We start from the raw sequence: 23,050 nt of genomic DNA on the forward strand, positions 1-23,050 counted from the left end.
ACGTGTAGTATTTCTATTAGAATAATATTTTCATTGGCAATTAAGGGCTAAAATGTCTCATTGGATTTTTTAAACTGGTTAGTAAAAATAATGTAATCTAATCAACAGCCACAACTGTAAGATTGTGGGTGTGTGTCTTGTAAAAACTGAAAATAGATAAATCAAACATTTAGCTGGAAGTTCTTGGTTGCCTGCAATTAAGGGACAGGTAAAAATAAGGTATGCCTTTACAAGCAGCTTTTTCAGAGGAGAAAAATGAAATACTGTCAGAGGGTTAGTGTGTAAGAGGTACAGAAGAGGAAATGAGTGTGCCCAGCAACATAGCCTAGAGATTTTTTTTTAATTTGGTACATAAAAGGGATCTTTAAAAGGATCCTGGTAAATAGATTTTTTTAAACTTTTTTTGAAAGCACATTTTTTGAAATGTAACAATATTAATGCATTTCATACAGATGTTGCAGTTCTGCAAAAAGTTTCATCTTGGTATTCAGCTACTGTGGTTTAATAAGATGATGTTGATTTAACAGTTTCCTGGTTTGGTGAGGTTACTTTAAAATCTTGTTTTGGTTTTTATTTTTATTTTATTTTTGGTCATCTTTTCTTTTAACACACTAAAACTATACTTTTGTAACATTCTAAGCATATATATTTTTGGGTCTTGAAACAAGATATTAGTTTTGTGCCTGATTCTAAATGTTGTGATTTTTGATAGTACTGAATCACTGCTTTTTTAATGTGTTTCTGTGCTATTTATGAAGAATAATTACATTAAAAAAAAAAAGTTATATAAAGAACAGTGCTATTTTTCCACTTTGACAGAAGAGACAGTCTTGCACTCTAAATGATGCTGTAGTACTTTATTGGTTATACTTCAAAAATCATATCTTCATAATTACTGATTTGAACAGTTTTTGTTTGTTTTATCTGTTTCTAGCTATAATATTCTCTATAAATCTTGATTAACAGAAACTTTTATTACTGACTGCAGAAAATCTTTGGACTCTTGAGAGCATGTAACAGTATCTTACTGCTTTGTTTGCACTATTCTGGTATCTTCACTTCTTTAATCCTGGAAAAAGAAGAGCGAGATGATAAAATTAATTCTTATTTATGAGGAAACCTTACTGTGATAGTTGGTATTGCCTGTTCTCTTTTTTTAAGTAAAAGGCATAAGCCGTATTCAAAGTGGGCATGAGCTACAAGATGTCTGGTTGTACTGTTTATAAAGTGGCAACGCCTTGGAAACAGATATACTTTTGTACAATTTCAAAGATAGAGGCAGAGTCGTGTCATGGAAGGGGAGTTATTTTCCTGAAATATGAAGTGAAGCCTCTTTTTATTCATGAAAAGAGTATTTGAACTAAATGGCAAGTAGTACTATTTTGTAACATTCCCTTTCATTGAATTTGGCATAATTCAAACAATAATGTCTGGAAATCAATTGAGTTAATAAAAAAAAATGTTGAAAGTTACATACAACAAATGTTGAAAGTTACTACTAATCAGTGTGACTTTGTTGTTGTTGAATCAGTTTATGATATGGAGTCCAGAACAGAGTGCTAACTATAGGATTATATATATGTGTGTGTGTGTTGACTAAGAAATAAAATAGATACTTTGTGTGTGTGTGTACACAATTTAACATATAATTTATTTTTAGACGTGTAGCAAGCATCTTGGTGATATTGTGGTCCATAAAAATGTTATTCTCTGATAAGGAGAAACAGACTCATGTGGCCATTGTTCTGGAAATTACAGTATTATAGTAAAGATTACTCACCACTTCTTCTTGCTTGGTTTTGTCAGCTGGCCATGATTCAAGAGGCGTATCTGGGATAAGTGGAGGTAGTGGATATATGGGCTGATTGGCACTCCCTGGTTGTTGAGGGTGCACTGATTGGTTTGGATTCACTGGCTGCATTGGATGCTCTCCTGCTTGTGGCTGAAGTGGATGTTGTATAGGCTGATAGTGTGGAATTAATGGGTTATGCCCAGTTATTGGGATAAATGGGTTATGGCCAGGTTGCTGCAGATGTGGGTTCTGAGGTGGCTGTTGTGGCTGCATTGGATGGAGAGATGGGTGCATTGCATGGACCCCATGAAAATGAGTTGGGTGCATCAGTGGCCCTGCGTTATGGTGCATCCATCCTCCCATGGGCTCATAGCCATAACGTGGATACTAAAAAGAGGGAGAAAGTTATGATTACCCATGTATATAGAACATTAATTACTACAAACCAGACAGCTTGGTATTATTACCACAACATTATTATACAAATATTACTATCAACTGTATTCCTGGAACATCAAGAAAGTTAACAATTTATCCAGTTTATATAACTGTTTGAAGTTAGTGGTTGTAAACTGTGTTACAACTATTATTAAACAATATGAGTTGATCACATGTAACTTACACCAGCTATAGCTAACTTCTCGTATTGAGTCATTGCTGTATATTACTTGACTAATATATTTTCTATTTCTGAACTATGAGCATTAGATTGATTGCTGTAGCATCAGGGATATACAGATGTGGACGCAGATCATGTGAAAATAAACTCCAAATTGAAATAGTTCACACTTTTGATCTGAGCTATAATTATCCATAAGAAAACTTGAGTGCCCAAAACTGATCTGAGTAGAATCAGTTGGGCTACCCAGTTTCTACTGGGTTGAAAACTATTTCTTATTTTTATCAGGGAGAAAAAGGGTGAGGTTGGCCTTAAAACAACATCAATTTTTTCAGTCCTTTCCTAATCTGCAGGGAAATGTTTGGCACTATATTATAGCCTGTAACATTTCTGGCATGCCAAATGAATTTTGTTTGCTGTATTTTATAAAAATTGTTTTAGATCTTTATCACAGAGGTTATAAGAACATCTTTTTCACATGCAATGAATAAAAAATATATAAGCATTTTGGTCTTGGGAATCACCTGAGTTTTAGGACATTTTAAATAAACAGAACAATGTAGAATTAGGCATATCTGTGTATCAAATTGTATATCCCATCTCTGTCTCCATTGTTGTCATTGTTAGGAATTTATTAGTAATTTCTCATAAGGGGTAATTTAATCAAGACATACCTGATGTCCAATTATGCTCTGATACCATTTCAAAGGTGTCACTACCTTAGAGGATATAAAAACAATCATACATTTATGAAATCTAACATTATAGATAGCTTACTTTGTGTATGGCTTCATACATCATACTCAACCAGTGCAGTTTAGCAGCTAAGGTGTTGGATTAGGTTTGGAGGATCTAGATTCAAGACATTCTTTTGCCATGGAAACTCACTGGTTGACAACTACTACTTCTCATTCCAAGTTAACTCAAGGAGTTGTTGTTATGGAAAAGTATTGGAAGAAAGAATGCTATGTGCACCATATGGAGGTAAGGCTGGATATAAATATAATGAATAATTAATAAATAACTTACAGTGGTGTTTGTATGAATTTGGCTTTGTGTGTTCTGTGAACCCAGACTTATAAAATGTGCATTAGTTTTTAGGGTAACAAGTTATTATTATAATGCATTCTTTGTTCCAAGAATTATTTACAAATATTCCTCGCTACCTTTCCATGTCTTTAATTATTGAGAATTGCATGCTATAGAATTACAGTGTATAGCCTATTGCCAATATTTTATATCTAATAGTAAATTAGGTTTCATTATTTTTTCTTTTCAAATAAGTAGTAGACTGCTTTTAATTAAAACCTATTTCTATGTGAGTAAACATTTAGCTTTATTGGTTAATTGTTACACTTCTGTATAAAAACTACTAAAAAGCCACTGTTGCATTGCTTGAACAAAGTCTATTTCTCTATCACATTTTATTTCCAGTTAGAATAGCCTATCGATAAAGTGAGAGATTGTGGAGAGGCTGGTAATGGAAGGAATGTTAGATATAAACAACTAAGAGATAGGAGGGGAATGCATGAAGCTTATCTCATAAACAGCATGTAATCCAGGTGGCTAAAATCTTGGGGCGTGGGGGGAACAATTCAAATCATTATGAGAACTCCACCTTCATGAACTCACTGATAAATGAAGGTTGGAAATTCTTACAGTTCCCAAGATTTTGTATTTACTCCTAACACTAGTATTACAGCCACCTTATTGAAGTCTGTAATTGTTTTGATCTCACCCAGCTGACAGGTATACACAAATTAAATTCAGGATAAAACAAGCCAGTTGGAATGTTCTTTCAGAATGTTTGGAGTGGGATGCTGCTGACTGAATAAAACTCAAAATGGCTTCAATTCCACGTTCCACTGGAACCAATTAGGAACATTTTGGGGGGTTCTACCATGGGAACAATGGGAAATCCAAACAAATCTCTTCGTTCATTTTTTTCTTAACCTAGACCCTCCCAACAAAGGAAGGGATAATAATACATACTACCTGTCGCCTGACATACAGAAAAATTAGCCTGTTCTCTGTCTCTGAACATCTGTTTTCCTAATATCCTCAACTAACTCCAGCCAATGGCAACAGCGATGGAACGTGTGCCATCTCCAAGTCTCCATGGCTTGGAAAACCTAAAAATTGCAGATAGATAAATCAGTTACAGGATATACGTAAATTAAAATTTTGGATTGCAGTGGTCCAAGGTTTTTATTTGAAGCTTGAGACAAAACTATGAAATGTGCTGTGTTTTGTTCCAGGAGCACGGAACACTCTGAAAGACTATTTTTATTCTTAGGATATTTTGAACACAGAGTGTTTAGCAGAACCTTCCTGTAACTGTCCTTGTTTCCCAGCATAAAAAGTAAAAATTTCAGCATATCTTGTACTTGATCATTTCACCTGAAAGTAAGGTTATATAAATTCACTGTACTCTTCCTAGCTAAGAGTTACCAAGTTAGTTGAAGAGATTTAGCGTTGAGTAATCATGTGCTCTCTACCCCTTTACTGTATGTATGTGAATATGAGCAAAACACAAAATTTAAAAGTTTTTACCTCATAACTGAAGTTGATATAACCAGGATGTTGTGGTAGCTGAAAGAAATAACATATTTACAGTGAGAGAGAGAACCTATTTCAATCTTTAACATGTACATCAAGTAAGTATATCTGGAACTTTTTTAGGATGAGTAAATTGAGATAGCTACATTCTTCATTTTATGAAATAATAAGCCAAATCATGCATTGTTTTAAACCTGTATACTTAGGATACTTTAAATTAGACACCTGAGAAAAATTGTGAAGGCACAATTTTCCACAATCTGAAATAGTGGAAAAATAATGTTCAATTATAGTATTTCAAACTTGAATAAAATACATTTAAACTGAACTCTGGAGTTGGAAATGAAAACTTATAAGGAAAACCCTTAAATAAAAGCTGTGCACTATAAAAGTGTGTAACAATGTCATGAAGGTGGTAGACTATTGAACCACTCAAGAAGAAAATCAGCAAGAGCCTTGGCTTATAAAGTTCTCTACCATTATTCTTTATAGAGTAATGCTCAGAGTATGAGAAACAAACAAAATGAGTTTTTAATTCAGGAAGGAAAATATGATTTAATAGAAATAAATGAAATCTGGTGAGATAACACTTATCAGTGGAACTTAGCATTTGAAGGAAATTCAAATTGAAATTGTATTTGAAGGATATAATTTGTCCAAATGGAACACAAGATTGAAGAATGCATTTTTAAGTGGAACAGAAGCAGTACAGAGTGTAGGAAGGCACAAGGTAATTCACTGGCCTTTGCTTGACACTAACCATTAGGCAAGGAAGTGCTTGTAGCAAGAGCACTGAAGAAGATTGTCCATGTAATTTGGAAGTTCTTTATTTAAACAGAAAATAAAACAGATTATAGCTGAACTTATTCTTTGCCCTCAAAAAAAGTGTATCTTAATTAACTCATAGCAGCGAAAAGCAGGAATTCAAGGCAGGAGCATCTAATGGGATAAGGAGGTATTGGATGTGCATTCCTAGAAAAATGAAATAATAATCATTGCAAACAATGGTAATGAATTTTTTAAAAATCAAGAACAGCCTAAGATGGCATAGAGAAATGAAACAAAATTCTCAGGGAATATCTGAAAATAAAAAGATACATAGTATATGAGAAGAGAGAGAGAGGTTACCATGCATATATATGAAACTTTAGAGTTAGCATTAGGAAAACTGAACCCAAATGTTGGTGAAGGATGCCAAAAACATTTTAAAAAGTTTTCTTTTTCCCAGATCTGTTCGAAATAAAGGATTTTTATGTTTGCTTTTCAGTTAAGAAGCAAGATGATCAAAGATAGCAGAGAAAAGGCAGAGATATTCAACTCACATTTTGGCTTAGTTTTTTGTAACAAGGGTGTAATTGCCGGTTCCCAGATTCAAGAGACTGTTATGTAAATAGCCAGGTTGAATCTTCTTTATAAAGGAAAAGTCCTGCCTCCTAGCCAGATCACAGGAAGGCTATTAAAAAGAAGATCACAAAGGCTCCACTCTTATGTACACAGCGATAATTTGGTCCTAAATGGGAAAAATTCATCTCGCTAAATCTTGATAAAGAGAGTTCTTTGAGAAACTTGCTTAGAAAAGAAACACTTTTGGTTTTAAGCAGCTACCAAGGAGCCTGATATGGAGGGTATATTTTACACCAGGCAACTGTGAAGAGCAAGATGAAGGAGTAAGATTAAAGCCTGAAATTGATTGAAACATGATCAAAGAATGCCTGTTTACTTTGGATGAGTTTAAATCTCTAGGACCAGATGAATTGCCTCCCAGGGTACTGAAATAACTTGCTGATGATTTGGCTGAGCCTTTATGTATTTATCTTTGACAAATCCTACAGAACAGATGCAGTGTGAGGTGACTGCAGGGGACAAATGTTCCTAGAATCAGAAAGTGGAAAAAGAACAACTGTAAACCAATTGGTGCAGCATAGATACCAAAGAGAGTGGCTGATTTGTAATCACCTTGAAAACAATGTAAGTTTCCATAAATTAGCAAAGATTTAATAGAATATTTTTCAGACCAACATTCTCATTTTTTGACTAAGTAATTCTTTAGTAGGTTGAGGGAGTACCAATCAGTTATTTTAGTAGATTGAGGGAATACCGTTCATGCTGTATTTCATGAAGCATTTGGCAAAGTATCACATATTTATTAGTAACTTAGTTAAGTGTAGAAATAAGTAAATAAATAGTTTGTCTGAAAGTAGTGCTGAGGGTGCCCATCAATGATTCCTCATTGGATAGAGAGAGAGATCAAGTTGGGTGCCACAAGTTAAATCCTGGGTAAACTTTAAAATTGTTATGAATGAGTTTTATGAAAGAATAATTATCACACACAAGTGGGTGAGCTATCATCATCTTAGAAGACAAAAATAAATTTCAAAATGATCTTTGATTTGAAATTAAACAAATGGGAAAAATGAATTAAATTTAACAGAGACTAATGCAGGAAAAATAAAAATATACAGGAATAGGATAGGTCTACTTTCCTTGGTAATTGTACTTGTGAAAATGATCTTGGAATATAGTTGATTACAAACTAAATAGTGTGATGAAGCAGTAAAAAAAAAAAGGCTAATGTGATTTTAACCTGCATTAAATACTTCATTTCATTTTGGTCAGATCTTGCCTCCTGTGTTGGGTCTAGTTCTAGGCATTGCACATTAAAAGGATTCAGACAAACTGAAAAAGGCTCAAAGAAAGATAGCAAGAATGATGAAGGGGTTAGAAAGTAAGCCTTTAAAAATACATTGAAGGAACTGGAATGACATGAAGAGAAGACTGGCAGGGAATATGTTTTTTTGAATATATGGAAGGATGGCACTCAGAAAAAAGATTAAGACCTGTTCTTTGTTATTTTAGTATACAGCACACAGAATAATAGGGTTATGTTAGAGGAAGGCAAATTCTCATTGACCATTAAAAAAAATCCTAAAAGTAGGAGCAATTTGATAACGGAATCAATTCTGCAGAGCTGATGGGCTTCCATTCACTGGTTATGTTGGAGTGGAGACTGAACAGCCATCTGTTTGGTGTGCTTTCATTGGATTCTGCATGAGGAGCAGGTTGGTTTCTTCCAACTCAGTGATTGTCAAGAAATAATTGCCATGGATTTCCCCTTTATAAATTTGATGTCCTAGTAAGTATGATTGGGTATAAAACACCTATTCTGAAAAGCTAGGAACTAAAATGGAAATAACTTGTCTGAGGCCACAGTCAGTATAGAAGCAAGGTATGAATATAAAGCAAGAAAATGTATGAATATAAAGCAAGAAATACACAATCCCAAAAAATAAATATATGAAGGAAAAAATATACAGGTCTTGCTTTAGGTTGAAATCAACCCCAGTGTTCCCTACTACCACAGTCTTCTCAGCACAGAGGATTCATTGATCCCATTGAACCCTAACCCTAACCCTAACCCTCTAATTCAGAATAACTCTCCCAATTGACTTTATTCTTTACATGCAAACATACACTCCTTTTTTCTTTCTGAGCTTTCCAAAGGCCAACATTCCTTTCTACAATAGAATCCTAGTCTCTCTTCTTCCTGTACCCACTCTTCGTTTGTCCCAATCCCCATCTCCCCAACTTCTGTTCATTTTAGATACTCCAGACCTTCCTAGTTTACTCTTCTGCCATTTCCAACCTTATCCCCTTTATCAGCTAATAGTATTGCGGCTACTCTGTTCTCTTTTTCTTAGAAAGGGGGTGGGGGTGGGGAGGAGGAGAGAACAGTGAACAGCAATGACTTCCAGATACTGTTCGTCTTCATTTTCTAAGAATAGAGAAGGGTTAAAGTATGCTGGAGAATAAAGATGGCTTACATCTAAGAGCTACTGTTTCAGTTTAAAGCAGTTCTGGCCAACTTAAAAAAGAACTTATATAAAATAGGTGACTGATATTTGCAAATTGGGGTGTGTAGGAAATGTGTGGGGCATCATGTTTTCACTCCCAAATTTTGGTAAAAGATATTAAACCTTAATATTCATTGTAGCTATTTCATACATCTTCACTTGTCATGAACTGTTAATTCAATAACTTGAGATTAGTTAATAACACTTACTGGGATTGCAAATGCAGTACTTAAGAGGCACATAAGCAAAGTCCAGCTCTCCATCTTTCTCATGAAAAATCCTATAGCATAAAAAAGAAATCTTTTTTTTTTCTCATGTAGCTCAAAGCCTAAAATATATACTCTTATATTTCCTCAGGGTACTGTTAATACTAACTTTTAAAGGGTAAAGTTCCTGTAGAATTTAATGGTTGTAGATATAATACAGGAAAAAATATCACTTCTTTCCACTGAAACTAATGAACCTTCAAGTCCTTAGTTTATTAGGCTCATTGAAAAAAGAAACTACAATGGATGTTTCCTGCACTTGTATCTTGGCATGATAACACAGTATGTTTGCTTAATTTAAGAAAAAATCAATACATTCTCAGATCATTTTACATACTAAGAAGACTATTTCTAATATATTTCACATTCTCCAAATTCAATAGATTTTTCCTGAATTCAGTTCTATTTTTTTTTTCCTGACAAAACTTGATTAGGACATACAAACCAATCCATACTTTCTACTAACTTTAAAGTGCAGGTGTTGAATAAACATAATGAAGATTTCCATGACATCTAATAAGAGAATGTATGAGGAGGATCTGTCTCCCTTTGAACTGTCCACTGGCCTGTGGAACACCTTTATATAGATACTATAACTTAAGAGCATAAAAGATAAATTATATGAAAGTTTTTTGCTAATTCAGGAACCTCAAAAATACATTTCATATAAATTTAATATTAGGTAACTGGCTGATAATGCTCTTCTAAGCTAATTAAAGAGCAAAGCTGCTAGCTCTTATTTTAAACCTGTTTGATCACTGAAAGGGATAAGGAAAATATCTGAAAAGTAGCACTTAATTAAATGCTAAGGATGAAGTATTCTTTAATGAAAAAGCAAATTTTGAGAACTCCCACAATGTGAATGCAAGTATTATTGAAATTCAAAAACCAATTTTAATTAACAGTTTTTAGAAGCTGAAAGTTTTATTAGATTCTTTGTTTTAAACTTATAAAATAAAAACACTGAGAAATATGTTTAAATATAAAAGTGCTAGTTGATTGAAATTTTTCAGTCTTTTCAGAAGAAAAACATTACTTGGATGTCAGCTATATGTATATATACATATATATCTTGATTTGACTCCAGTTTTATTCTACAGATAATGAAAATAAACAATAAATTGAGAAAATGAATAAGCTTACCTTTGATAATTCTGTTGGATGGTTTGCTTCAGAAGCCTTGGTAGTTCAAGGATATATCTTTCTTTGGGTCATATTTAAACAGTTTTTTCATAGGCAAGAGCCAATCAGCCTTTACATTTAAACATCTGTTATGTCATATATTTTGAGACATCAAAACACACATGGAAGTGAGTATTATGGTTAAAGTATGCAGTCTTTCATTATGCATGCATAGATTAAGAAGACATATTATTTTGTTCTTTCAAATTGCCAAGATGGCTGAGATGATGATAGATTTAATCCTTGCTTCCATTAATGGTTTTTCTAAATTGTTATATTTTTACTATAAAAATAAAAATGAAGCATTGATTACTATATTTTTATTACTTATAAAAGTAAATTTTCCTTCAAGTAGAGCTTGATTTCCTGGAGACTGTATGGACTTATCCATGTTATTTTCATGGCAATAACACAGATGTATTTGCCTTTGCTTTTTCCAAGATACAATCTCCTATCCAGATACCGGCCTAACTTTAGTTAGCTTCTGAGCCAAGGCAAGTTCTAGCTCTTGTTGCCACCTGCTGAGACTTGAATTGCCCAATATAAAAAAGTATTTTGTAACTGTTTCTGAAATATTAATTATTTTTTAAAGATTAAACAGTATTACTTGAAATTAACTCTTGTTTTACCTTTGTCTTAGTTTTTATATAACATGATAAATTATTAATTATACTGGACATTTAGTTATATAAGTTTTATTATATTTTATAAATATTTATGTTTCAGATCAACATAATGGTTCATTATAATCTTTGTTTTTAATCAATTAACTCAATAGGTCCATGTTATATATAAAAAGAAAGATGGAATATAAATTCAATAAATAAATAAGATGGGAAAACAATGCCAGCTCAGTGTTTTGACTTATTTATAACCCTACACTCATTTATAGGGTCCAAAACGTCTGCTTGCTTTCCTAAACTTATAGTTTACTTTCTCCATTTTTTAAAATTTCTAATACCTGTTAGCCCCATCTCTGCCATCTATAATACATATTATGCATACTTTTCTGTCTGTGTGTAAGAATTTTAAAAATAGTTGGTACAGAGTTTTATAAATTCAGTTTCTTTTTCAATGAAATTAGATTATCTATCCAAACAGACTTGTAGTTCTTTTTGTCTAAATAAAAGAAGCTTCCATTTTGGGTTGTTGTTTTTTTAAAAATGTTTAGGGCAAAAGAATACTAAAATTGAGCAAAATTGTTAAAGTCTAGAATTATTTGGGATGAAAATAAATCTTTACCATGTGAGATCTAAGTTTTGCAAGTGCCTCAAAAATCAGATTGAATAATATTTTAAATGATTAAACTTAAATAGGGTTCAAACTTTCTTTGGATTTATTTAGAGATACTATGAATGAAATATTTATAATCTTTTGGTTTTGTTTTTTTTTATATACTTTTGCCTATTTTTTCCAATGAATGGTATCAGATTTCATGTGGATCCTATTAATATACAAAAGGGGGTCTGAATAAAAAATAACACCAAAGTTTGGTTCTTGCTTCATTTATTTATAAAGTTATTTAACATGCATTGTTCCAGTGTGAAAAATAAATTGCCCCTCCTAATTTGGTCAATTCAGTTAAATGGATAACTGGGACCAGCCCTGACCTATATAAATTTCACAGCCCTTGGCTCCCCCATTCAAAGTAAAATCTCTCCCCAGAGATTCTAGAAGCATATTATGTCCCAGTCACAAAAGTACCTGAAGACTTCTGTTAAAAAAATGACTCTATCAGTCTGGAAGTTTACAAAACAATTTCTAAAGTTCTGGGATACCATTGATTCACAGAGACAAAGTCTTGAAATGGAGTAAATTTGGGACAAAATCACTTCAAGAGTGCAGCATAAAATCATTCAGGAAGTGAAGTCATTCCCCCCATCCAAAAAATAAAATAAAAAAAAAGCCCACAAACAACCCAAGGATTTGCTGACTCCTCTTGCTTGAAAGTCAGTGTTCATGATTTCACTATAACAAAAACATGTAAAACTGGGTTTCACATGAGAGTGGAAAGAGTAAGCCATTGCTCACTAAGAAGAATATTAACATTCATCTCAATTTGCTAAAAATCACCTGGTTGATCCTGGTATGGGTGCTGTTAAGTCTGATAGAAACCAAACACTGCATTCAACATGAATCTCATAGCAAGCATGGAAGTGGTAGCGTTACCCTTTTGAAGCGCTTTGCTGCCTCAGACTTTGATAACTTTGAAGCAAGCATTAATTTGGCTTTATATCAGACAATTATGTAAGAGGCTATCTCTTTGCTAGCTGAAGCCAAAGTGCAAGTGAGTGATCCTTCAAGACAGTGATTTCAAAATATAAGCAAATCTACAAGAGACTGGATGAATAACACATGAATATTTTGGAACAGCCAGGTGGAAATATTGTAGCTGAGCCTGACGCAGGCTGTTCAGGCTAGAACATCCTTAACTGAAGTTAATTGTAATGGAGGAATAGGCCAAAAATAATATAACCACTGGTTATAGAAATACTTGGTGCATTACTCCACTAAAGATGGTGCAACCAGTTACACCATCTAAATCTAAAGGGGGTAATTATTTTTTTCACACTGCCACATTGCAGGTTGGATGATTGCTTATGAAATAAACAAGCACAAAACATTGGTTTTATTTCTTCACTCGGACTACATTTATCAATCAGTGACCCACAGGAAGCAAATATATGTAGAGCTTCAGAAAAACTGAAAGGGTGTGTAATCCTAAAAATTTCTGGCCAATGTACAGTACTCTGCAAAAGTTTTAGGCAGGTGTAAAAAAATGCTGTAAAGCAAGAATGCTTTAAAAAACATATATTGTAATTATTTATGTTTATCAGTTTACAAAATGCAAAGTGAGCAAACAGAAGAAAAACCCAAATCAAATCAATATTTGGTGCAACCACCCTTTGCGTTCAAAACAGCATCAATTCTTCTAGGTACACTTGCACACAATTTTTGAAGGAACTCGGCAGGTAGGTTGTTCCAAACATCTTGGAGAACTAACCACATATCTCCTGCCTCAAATCCTTCGGTCTCTTCATGTAATCCCAGACAGACTGGATGATGTTGAGATCAGGGCTCTGTGAGGGCCAGACCATCACTTCCAGGACTCCTTGTTCTTCTTTACACTGAAGATAGTTCTTCATGACATTGGCTGTATGTTTGGGGTCGTCCTGCTGCAGAATAAATTTGGGGCCAATCACACACCTCCTGGATGGTATGGCATGATGGATAAGTATCTGCCTGTATTTCTCAGCATTGAGGACACCATTGATCCTGACGAAATCTCCAAATCCATTTGCAGAAATGCAGCCTCACACTTGCAAGGAACCTCCACCATGCTTCATTGTTGCCTGCAGATACTCATTATTGTACTGCTCTCCAGCCCTTTGGTGAACAAACTGCCTCCTGCTACAGCCAGATCTTTCAAATTTTGACTCATCAGTCCAGAACTCTTGCTGCCATTTTTCTGCACCCCAGTTCCTATGTTTTCGTGCATGGTTGAGTCACTTAGCCTTGTTTCCACGTTGGAGGCATGGCTCTTTGACCGCAGTTCTTCCACTTCTGGCCAGACTTCTCCAGACAGTAGATGGGTGTACCTGGTCCCACTGGTTTCTGCCAGTTCTGTGCTGATGGCCCTGCTGGACATCTTCTGATGTCAAAGGGAAGGAAGCATGATGTGTCTTCCATCTGCTGCATTAAGTTTCCTTGGCCAACCACTGCATCTACAGTCCTCAGTGTTGCCTGTTTCTTTGTGCTTCTTCAAAAGAGCTTGAATAGCACATCTGGAAACCCCAGTCTGCTTTGAAATGTTTGCCTGGGAGAGACCTTGCTGATGCAGTCTGTCTACCTTGTGTCTTGTTTCTGTTCTCAGTCTTGCCAGGGTGTATGACCTATGACATGGAACTCTCATCCACAACTCACCTTAGTAGTAGAGTTTGGCTGTTCCTCTCCCAGTTTTAAGCCTCCTACAGAGCTGCTTCTGTTTCAGTTAATGACTGTGTTTCAACCTACATATGGAATTGTTGATCATTAGCACCTGCTTGGTATAATTGGTTAATCATATACCTGACTCTAATCCTACAAGATCCCTGACTTTGTGCAAGTGTACAAAGTGTGCAAGTGTAAGAATTGATGCTGGTTTGAAGGCAAAAAGTCACACCAAATATTGATTTGATTTAGATTTCTCTTCTGTTTGCTCACTTTGCATTTTGTAAATTGATAAACATGAACAATTACAATATATATTTTTGAAAGCATTCTTACTTTACAGCATTTTTTCACACCTGCCTAAAACTTTCGCACAGTACTATAAATCATACAGATATGATTGCTTAATTACAATAAAATAAAGAATGCACATTTTGACTCCTTTGTGAGGCATAATTATGAAGTTATGTGTCAGTGCTTGCTTCTGTGTTTGCTTTATTTTCGATTTTTAAACAGCCTTAGTCATATTATCTGTTTAACTTATAATTTCAGGCAGTTGAAAGAATTTTGTAATTAGATGTCAGGAAAGCTTCCTTGACTAAGCAAGAATGATGTAAATGAATAGCATTTAGGGTGAGAGGTGACTGTTTACAGTAAAAACAAAATGAAAAATGCTTGTCTGAATTAAATGGCTGTTTATAATCAGATTTTAGAAAGGTAATAATCCTAAATGGTAAATAAATGTGCACCTAGATTTAACTACCTTGGAAATGTAAAAAATGTTGTTGCTTATACTCTGGCTGTTAAAGATAATAAAATAATTTGTGATAGTTGTGGCAAAACTGCAGTATGTATGGATGCTTGTTTATAACAACATTTATAATTCACTTACATACTTATTACTAATATTGTTTCAAATATAAATGATAAAAATGTTCTTAATTATTGATCTCTGTTTCTAATGAAAGTTAGTAGAAGAATTTAAATATATCACTTATCGTAGGTTGCTTATTGTAACAATACTCCTTCCATAGAATACTTGGGTGGAATGGTTCAGAGTAGATTTTTTAATTGTTTCAGTGCATTCCTCTATATTACTGTGTAGCTGAATGTTGTTTAGCTAGTTACAGTGAGGCCCCAATTCTATAGTAAGTGCTATTATGAAAGTAGACTTCTCTTGTGTTTGGCATCCAAGTGATCATCATCTCAAGCCTATTTTCATCAAGTATTTATTGCCATAATAAAGAAAAAATATAATAATGGTAGCAAAATTCCTAAGTGACATTTGTAAAAAGTGAGGTCTAATAAAAATGTATATGAACAACAAAATAACCCTTTCTTATTGAATTTAATGTTTACTCAGTAACAAATCCCATTTATTTCTGCTGCAGCCTAGAGAATTTTTGAAAATACACTTTTTAAATTACTTTTAAGTAATTAAAAATAGCTCAATTATAATAAATTAGTTTTTTTCACCCTAATACAGATTAATCAAATTAATTAATCAGAATGAATAAAACAACAACAAATGTAAAAAATAAAATAGAAATAATAAATATCCAGTTGCATAAAATACTGTTGTTTTCTTAGCAGTGAGAAAAGTTCAAATCCAATATTATGAATACATGAATTTCTAAATCTGTTAATCTCTATTTCAGCTTGTAGATGAAAGCTGAAATATTATTGAATATTAGAAATAATATTCCCTATTTACCTTTTGTTATTCCTTTCTCATCATAAGTGAAAACGTTAGAAGAAAAGTGAAGTTAAATGTATATCGCATATTTGAAATCTTATACTATGCATTTGAATAGAACAAAGATAATTAATGGTTAAAATAATCTTATTTAGAGCAAGATATAATCTTAGAGATACAGTACTATTATATGGATCCATCTTTTTATTTAGCAGGTAGGTCTTTTTAAAATATACTGTATGCATAACGTGAAGGATAACAAAAAAGGACCAGTGGAAATAAGAGGGTTGAGGATTGGGAATGAGTCCACAAATTCAGGAATGGAGAGGAAGGAAATAATAAAAATTTGGAAACAAAATCACCTTGGAAGCAGCAATGGTTTTGAGGAAAGAGAGGCAGGAGCAATTGTAGTTAAGTGCAAATAATACTGATCAAACAGGAATACCTGCTGAAAAAAAAAAGGAAACTTCATTGTGACTATATTACCATTAGAGCCCATTGAACCTGGTGGAGCAACAGGCAGGGCATGTTACCATAAATGGATTTTGCTTAGGCAATGCCAATGACTGGTAGATCCAGAAAACACGTTAGATCACTTAATAAAGATTAAGCTTTCCTTTAAGTCAAGTTTGGTTTATGGTGACATAATGGACCCATCTGTGTAGTTTTATTGATGACAGTGTGGAATTATCTTGCTGTTGCCTTCTTCTGGAAATGCTTTTTTAACTTCTAGTCTAGCCCACAGGCCAAGCATTCTCTGGAGGCTTTCCCATCTAAATGTTAACAAAGTCTAACCCTGCTTAGCTTCCAAGCCTATACAAGATTGGGCAAGTGTTGTCATCTCAAACACATCAAGAGTAGATGGACATGTTCTGTATAACTAAGGAGGGTTACAATGCATCCAGAGAATTTTAATAAACAGAGTGGTTCATTTTACATTTTAGTTATTGAAAACTATATGCCACAAGTCTTTCTTTTTATTACGTATGACTGATAATGTTCCATTTCATGAGTTTCAGGATGTAGAAAGATTGTGTGTGTGATTTATAGTTTTTTAAAGCATTCATTTTTATTAAACAACATTTAGTGAATAGTAAACTTTTGTGCCTTTGGTGTTGGAGAAGACTTCTGAGAATATCAAGAAAGCAAACAAATGGATTGTTGAACAAATCAACCCAGAGTTCTCACTCAAAGCAAAAATGGCCAGGCTCAAATTATCCTACTTCTGACATGTTATGTGAAGACTTGGCTCTCTGGAAAAGGCTCTAATGCCAGGAAAGGATTAGGAAATAGAAGAGGATGACCAGTTGCACAGTGGATGGACTCAGTTACAGTCGTGATGAGTGCACCTTTGGAAGACCTGAAGGACCAGATTAGGAACAGATTATCATAGAGAAAAGCTATGTGGTCGGTAAGAGGCAACATGGACTTTATGGCACATAATAAAAGTTTTGTGCATTTGTCTTAAGTTGATGATGATACATACATAACATACATACATACATACATACGCAAAACTGACAAAATACATTAAAACCATCTTAAATTACTTTGACAATTCAGATAATGTATGTTTCTCTGGTTATTGGAATGTTTCTCTGGTTATTGGCAGATTGTTACTTTTTTCCTGTATAAGGAGCTCTTCTGGAAAGGTAAAACAATTGTAGATCTGTACTGACTTCAAAAGTAGAGTGCATTTATGATACAATATAGCATACAAAGTTTCTCTCTTTCTCTCTCTCTCTTTTTTTTCCCATGCATTTCATACATGCATTCCATTGACCTGAATTTACTGGCTTGAAGTGTAAGCTATGTTAACTTTTTAAGCAAGAGGTTTTCTACAAAATAGAATTTTCCTAGTTTCAGTAAGGAAGTGTTTATCACACATAATCACCCATAGTAACCAACTTGAAACTAATTAACATATCTAGAGTGCAAAACTCTCAGCTCATTGAACATCAAAAGACCCAATTGCTGTATATGACAACTGAAATTAAGTGTGCTGATCTACCTACTGAAATGTCTGAAACTTAAAGATAGATATAAAAACGCAGTTTGTTTCTACCTGTAATTCATTCTTATAGCATATGATAATCAAAATGTGTATTTCCTGACTACAGAAGTTTTGTTTAAGTATCATCATGGTCAACAGCTTTTGAAGATAGCTCTTCCATGAACATATTTCTTGCTTTTTCCTTCTATATTTTTGTTTGTGGGTATGTCTGCCTTCTGTTTGCTTTTTGAAGCCACGCAAGCCATTTAATCATTGCTATGTATTCTCTAAGAAAAAATTCATAAGCTATTGATCATTTGTGGAAAATAATCACATTCAATTGGGACATAATGTTTATTTTTTTCCTTTTTCTCTGCAAAATTAGGTCAGTGTGGGGAGAAATGGAACAGTTCCAAGGGATATCATGTCATTGAAGCAAATGATGAATCAAACAGCATAATATTTAGAACTCTGGACTTCTCTGCTAATAATTTAATCTCAGACTTCTACTTTGTTTACTCCCTTTAATAAATTCCTTGTCCCTAATCCAGTGCAAATCAAATGCTTCTGTGTATATTTGAAGAAAACAGGATTTCATCTTTTTTCCAGAGTTTAAATCAGAACAAAGATTTGTTTATTCTTGGTATCTGTTGTATTCAGGTACGTCTTTGAACATCACAATTCCTATTAGCTATCATAGCAGTTCAAAGACACATATGTAGCTAAAGCTGAAAATGCAGTAATGCTTTAATTGAGTAAAGCCAAGGTAGAATGAGAGCATATGGAAGAATAGGTAGGTCAGTACTGTTGAGAGTATCATCTCTCAGTGAACCTACTTTAGATGTCCGTGGTTTATATAATTTCTGCAGTATTTGACAGGCAGTCACAAGTCTCTAAAAGCATGGCTGGGTTGGTCTGGCTGACCAATATTTCTGGATTGGTATATACTTGGTTCTTGAGAATACTGTTGTAATATCCCCTCCCCACCCAAAGAGCACCTAAATCATAGGATGCCTTACAGAATGCTATGGAACCAAAATACATAGTATTTTCTCTCATGTCTAATGTTGAACAGCATTATTTTATTTTACTTTATTAATTTATGGTTGGAAATTGAATAAAAATAGAAGTGCAATGCTGTGCATATTACAAAACATAAGATTTCTTTGGCTGCTATGGGTAATCATTTTGCTAAATGGTGATCAGGCCCAATACCTCCTGACCACAGTGGCAATCAAGCAGATCCCCACTGTGTTCCTTGAGATTTTTGGTGAGATGTCTGCAGGTAGCAAGAAAGTAATATTTATAGCTCTCCAACCATGCAGTATGAGAAAAGTGAGAATATAAGCTATGCACACCAAGTACAGTAGATGGGACAGTGGAAAGAAAATCCTTGGACCAAGCACTTATTTCAGAGCAAAATTCTTAACTAGGTGCCAGAAAGCAGCAGAATTACTAGCTGGAGCTGCTCACAACAATCTTACCCAGTTTATCCTCTGCCACTTCAGTTTTTTCTTATTTGAGAGACCTTCTGCATTCAGAGCAAGGAAGAACTTTTAGAAGGGGTGGTCATTTTTATGTTTAGCCATTCTGAATGCATCTACTAGGTTAGCTAGTAAGTTGAGTCATATTAATGCATCTATTAGGTTAGTTAGTTGAGTCATATTCTTTATCAAAATATGTTTTTAAAAGTTTCTTGGTTGGAATCCTACATCCTGGGGTGGAACTGTGTTTAGAATAGTCTTGCACACACTTTAATATTTAGGGTTTCATGAGCATTCCTCTCGGGTTCAAACGACTATTTGAGCAGTAGCCACTGGAGCATCTGAAGTATAGGCTGAACTTACCAAATGCTGTGGCAATCATAATGCACAATATTTTCTCCCAAATCTAATGCTGAATGGTTAATCTCTTATTTACCTCTTTTACAAAATAGAAATATATCTGCAAAAGTTATTTTTGTTTTGACCATCTGATTTCTATTATTTTGTGAAGCCATTTCTTTCTAGTACATTTTATTCTTTATGCACAAGGCCTAATTGTTCAAAAAAGAACTTCAGTTCCTGCAAGTTAAACAACCACCAATCAATACATTGTAAAAAAAAAATCCATATGGGCAGCTACGTAAAATAGCCTTTCTCTGTCCATTCCCTACTAGTCTGTTGGTAGAGAGTACAGAAATATAAGGGGAGAAGCATATGCCACAACAAGTAAGAGCAGTCTCACCCAATTTAGCTTTGATTCTCCCAACCTCTTACCTTATCTCCACCTGCTAATAACTGGCATGGAGCCTCCAACAGATTTCTACCAAAATTTTTTTTGCCTGCTTTAGTTTAATAAGACTAATTACTGAATCTAGGCTATGAAAACTTAACATTATGATACAGACGCAGGAAATAGTAACAACTACTTTAATCTTGAATTTAAAAGCACATTACCATCTAAATTAATTGGGAAAGAACTAATTCAAGGTAACTTCCTGTATTAGTCATTTTTAGACACATTTTCAGAATAAATACTTTTAAAAAAAAAACATTTGTCATTTCTTGTAAAATTACTTAGAACTGATAGCAGTTTTGTTCTTAAATGTACTGTGATAGACTGTGTCGTAACGTCTTGTTTGATAAGGTCAGAAAAATTGTAGAAAAGCTAAAAAATAAAGAACTGGTTGTCTTAGACAAGAGCAGGAACATCAGATGTCTTTACCATCCTTGAAGGGATTTTACCAGATGTGTGCAGCATTCTTTGGAGTGTTCCTAATAAGGAAAGTTTGTACAGTTACAGAGCAGTTATGCATTAGTATAACCATGTGGAAAAGGATTTTCTTTCAGAGGAGGGGAGAGATAACCACTCCTTGTATTGCTTCAAAACAATATCATTGGAATAACCAGCATTTACAGATTATCCTTCTTTTTTCTCATATTTGGCACTATTAGACTCGAAATCCATTAAAAAATCCATCTCCATTTCTTTTTAACTCTTACAATTGATGATCATAAAAAAATGTGGCAAGTAAAGGGACTGTAGGAGTTACAGCTTCAGCTGTTTTTAAGATATCTGATATACAAGGCTGCAGGAATATTTATGTGACTCTCATGGATTATTCGTCAATGTGGCCTTTGTCAAGCTATTGAACGTCGGTGGAAAATCAGATTTTGGTTAATGGGTAAGTCATTGTTTTTACGTAGCTTTGATTGCATTGTTTGAGGTTGATTTTTATTTTGTTTTAATTTTTAACAAAGCAATTAATAAAAATACTCCATTCAGATAATATTTTCTATTCACAATGTTTTTCTTGCTTGGTAAGAGAAACAGTTCTACCTACCACTTAGGCAAAGAAGTCAATAAACAGCACATTTTCAAAGAACTTTATTTTTGTCTGTTTTCATGATCTTGCATGTACTGCTAACACTCCAGAGAGGGGCAGAAGTCCTTCAGTCAGCAGGAGTATTGTGTAATTAAAGTCAATTATATGACTAGACCATGCTAAAATTTTTATCATCTTTATAACTGAACATGTAGACTCCATTATTCTAGTTACCAATGGCTGCCAGGTGGGGCATGCTAGACATTTAATTATACTTAACTGCAGGCAGTGTTATAGCTCAGTGTATGCAGAACTTTCCTCCACATTTTATAAATCATTCTAACAAAAGAAAATCAATCAGGACTAAATACCAGCTCTGACCTCTGCATTTCTAGTAGCCCTATGAACTTTTTATGAAAACATACCAGTTTCTCTCTGTTTCAGTCAGAGAAAAAGAAATGGTTTCATGTTGTCAGAAAATAGAACACTTGCATAACATAACTTAAAATATCCTTGGCGTTTGTATGTAAAGGTCCAAATTGTACTTGAGAATGTGTGTTTCATAGAGCTGTACAACCTTTGGTATTGGATGGAATGTCTCCCAACTTTGCCCAGTATTAGAATAGTGCGCCATATGATCAGCCTGAACTAAATCTTTGTATTTATAACTTTTCTCCGAGTGTTATAGTCCCAAATTAACTCTCATCTCCTGGCTAAAGTCTTGGGAGTATCTTGTAACATTAGGAATTGTTTCTGTTTTCCATAACACTTGGAACTTTTATGGGCTCTTTTTTTCCTTCTCTTTGTCCAAGATAAATGTACTGTTTAGAACAAAGACTGAAAATAAAGGACAATATTTAAATTATTTGATTTTTGGAAATATGGTCTATGCTAGTTGTTTTCTAGAGGATCTCAGCTCGGCCTTGGGGAAGAACAAAAGATGATCCTTCAGAATAATGTCTTGAAGTTGACTTAATAATTTAATAAAATGCATTGAATTGTTACCCTTGATTATGGTTTGGCAGGATTAAAGCAGCCAAATCTTATACATACCAATTGCAGGTCAACAGAAATGTGTTCCATCTAGTATTTTTTTCTAACTCTTGATAGATGATGATAAAGTCTATATTCACTGATAGTAAAATTGCCTGTCTTTTATATTAAACTATATACATTAACCTGGAGTATAGAAGATAATGACATAATACAAATTTAGCATGTTGTGATTCTATGTGATGTTATTTCTTAGCTGACAATGCTATAATTGAAATAGTTTCATGATACTTGATTTAATTAGCATAACATTGTAATTTCCACTTATTATGTTATTAACTTCCATTAACAATAGTGTGTTTATTTCTGTAGAATTTGTAAACATAACAGATACCAAAATAAAATCCTTGGAGAAATAGAAGTAGATAAAAAATGAATGCCTGAGGAATATTCACCCAGTATAAATCAAATAAATGTCTCATCTGTGATATTATACATACATTTTCTACAGATTAATTTCTTCTTTGATTTTTGAGGATGTTGTCAATTGAATTTAGATTGTATAGTGCTATGAAGGGCCTGGTTGCTGATGAAAGGAAAAATGTCATACTTGGACAAAGCCTTAGGATCCAGGGTTGATTAGCTGTTTGTTTTCAATGTTTCAAGTATCCCTCCATCACATGCACAGTTTTCTCATAAATAGTAAAAAAATTAGAGGAAAGCCTCAAACTCAGAAATAATTTATATAATCAACAGAATATTTTCTTAAATAAGGTAAAATGGAGAAATTGTAGAATGTGCAAATGCTGATAGAAAGATAAGTAGGTAGTATGTGGTCTTCTGTGAAGAATGAATGTTTGTA

At 33.8% G+C, this 23,050-nt stretch overlaps 2 protein-coding genes across 4 annotated transcripts in view; one reads left to right on the forward strand and one right to left on the reverse strand.

Moving 5' to 3' along the window:
- ARHGAP6 (Rho GTPase activating protein 6) overlaps nucleotides 1-23,050 on the forward strand; it is a 220,955-nt gene that overhangs the window by 144,505 nt on the left and 53,400 nt on the right. The window contains exon 1 of one of the 3 annotated variants that reach the window (XM_088144934.1): nucleotides 20,892-21,054. The exons of the other annotated variants lie outside the window; for them this stretch is intronic. The gene's annotated coding sequence lies outside the window, so the exon portion shown is untranslated. Of the gene's footprint in view, nucleotides 1-20,891; nucleotides 21,055-23,050 lie in introns of those variants that run through there. 3 annotated transcript variants of the gene reach the window in all.
- On the reverse strand, nucleotides 1,692-9,096 carry AMELX (amelogenin X-linked). Its single transcript, XM_007429981.3, has 4 exons — nucleotides 9,031-9,096; nucleotides 4,965-5,003; nucleotides 3,086-3,130; nucleotides 1,692-2,179 (listed from the first exon to the last, which is right to left on the reverse strand). Exons 1-4 carry the CDS (start codon nucleotides 9,091-9,093, stop codon nucleotides 1,730-1,732), a joined length of 597 nt encoding a protein of 198 aa, XP_007430043.3. The 5' UTR covers nucleotides 9,094-9,096; the 3' UTR covers nucleotides 1,692-1,729.

The sequence above is a fragment of the Python bivittatus genome, unplaced genomic scaffold (genome assembly GCF_059951505.1).
Source record: "Python bivittatus isolate LINGU-HERP-01145 unplaced genomic scaffold, Pbiv_v1 ctg000350_np1212, whole genome shotgun sequence".
In the NCBI taxonomy this organism is placed as follows: domain Eukaryota; kingdom Metazoa; phylum Chordata; class Lepidosauria; order Squamata; family Pythonidae; genus Python; species Python bivittatus.

What these genes read in the sequence shown, in the direction of transcription:
- AMELX (XM_007429981.3), bottom strand. Translation starts at nt 9,093, where the DNA reads ATGAGAAAGATGGAGAGCTGGACTTTGCTTATGTGCCTCTTAAGTACT. An exon ending in GTACTGCATTTGCAATCCCA is followed by an intron (nt 5,004 to 9,030) that starts GTAAGTGTTATT and finishes TATTTCTTTCAG; the next exon opens with CTACCACAACATCCTGGTTA. An exon ending in ATATCAACTTCAGTTATGAG is followed by an intron (nt 3,131 to 4,964) that starts GTAAAAACTTTT and finishes ATATCCTCTAAG; the next exon opens with GTAGTGACACCTTTGAAATG.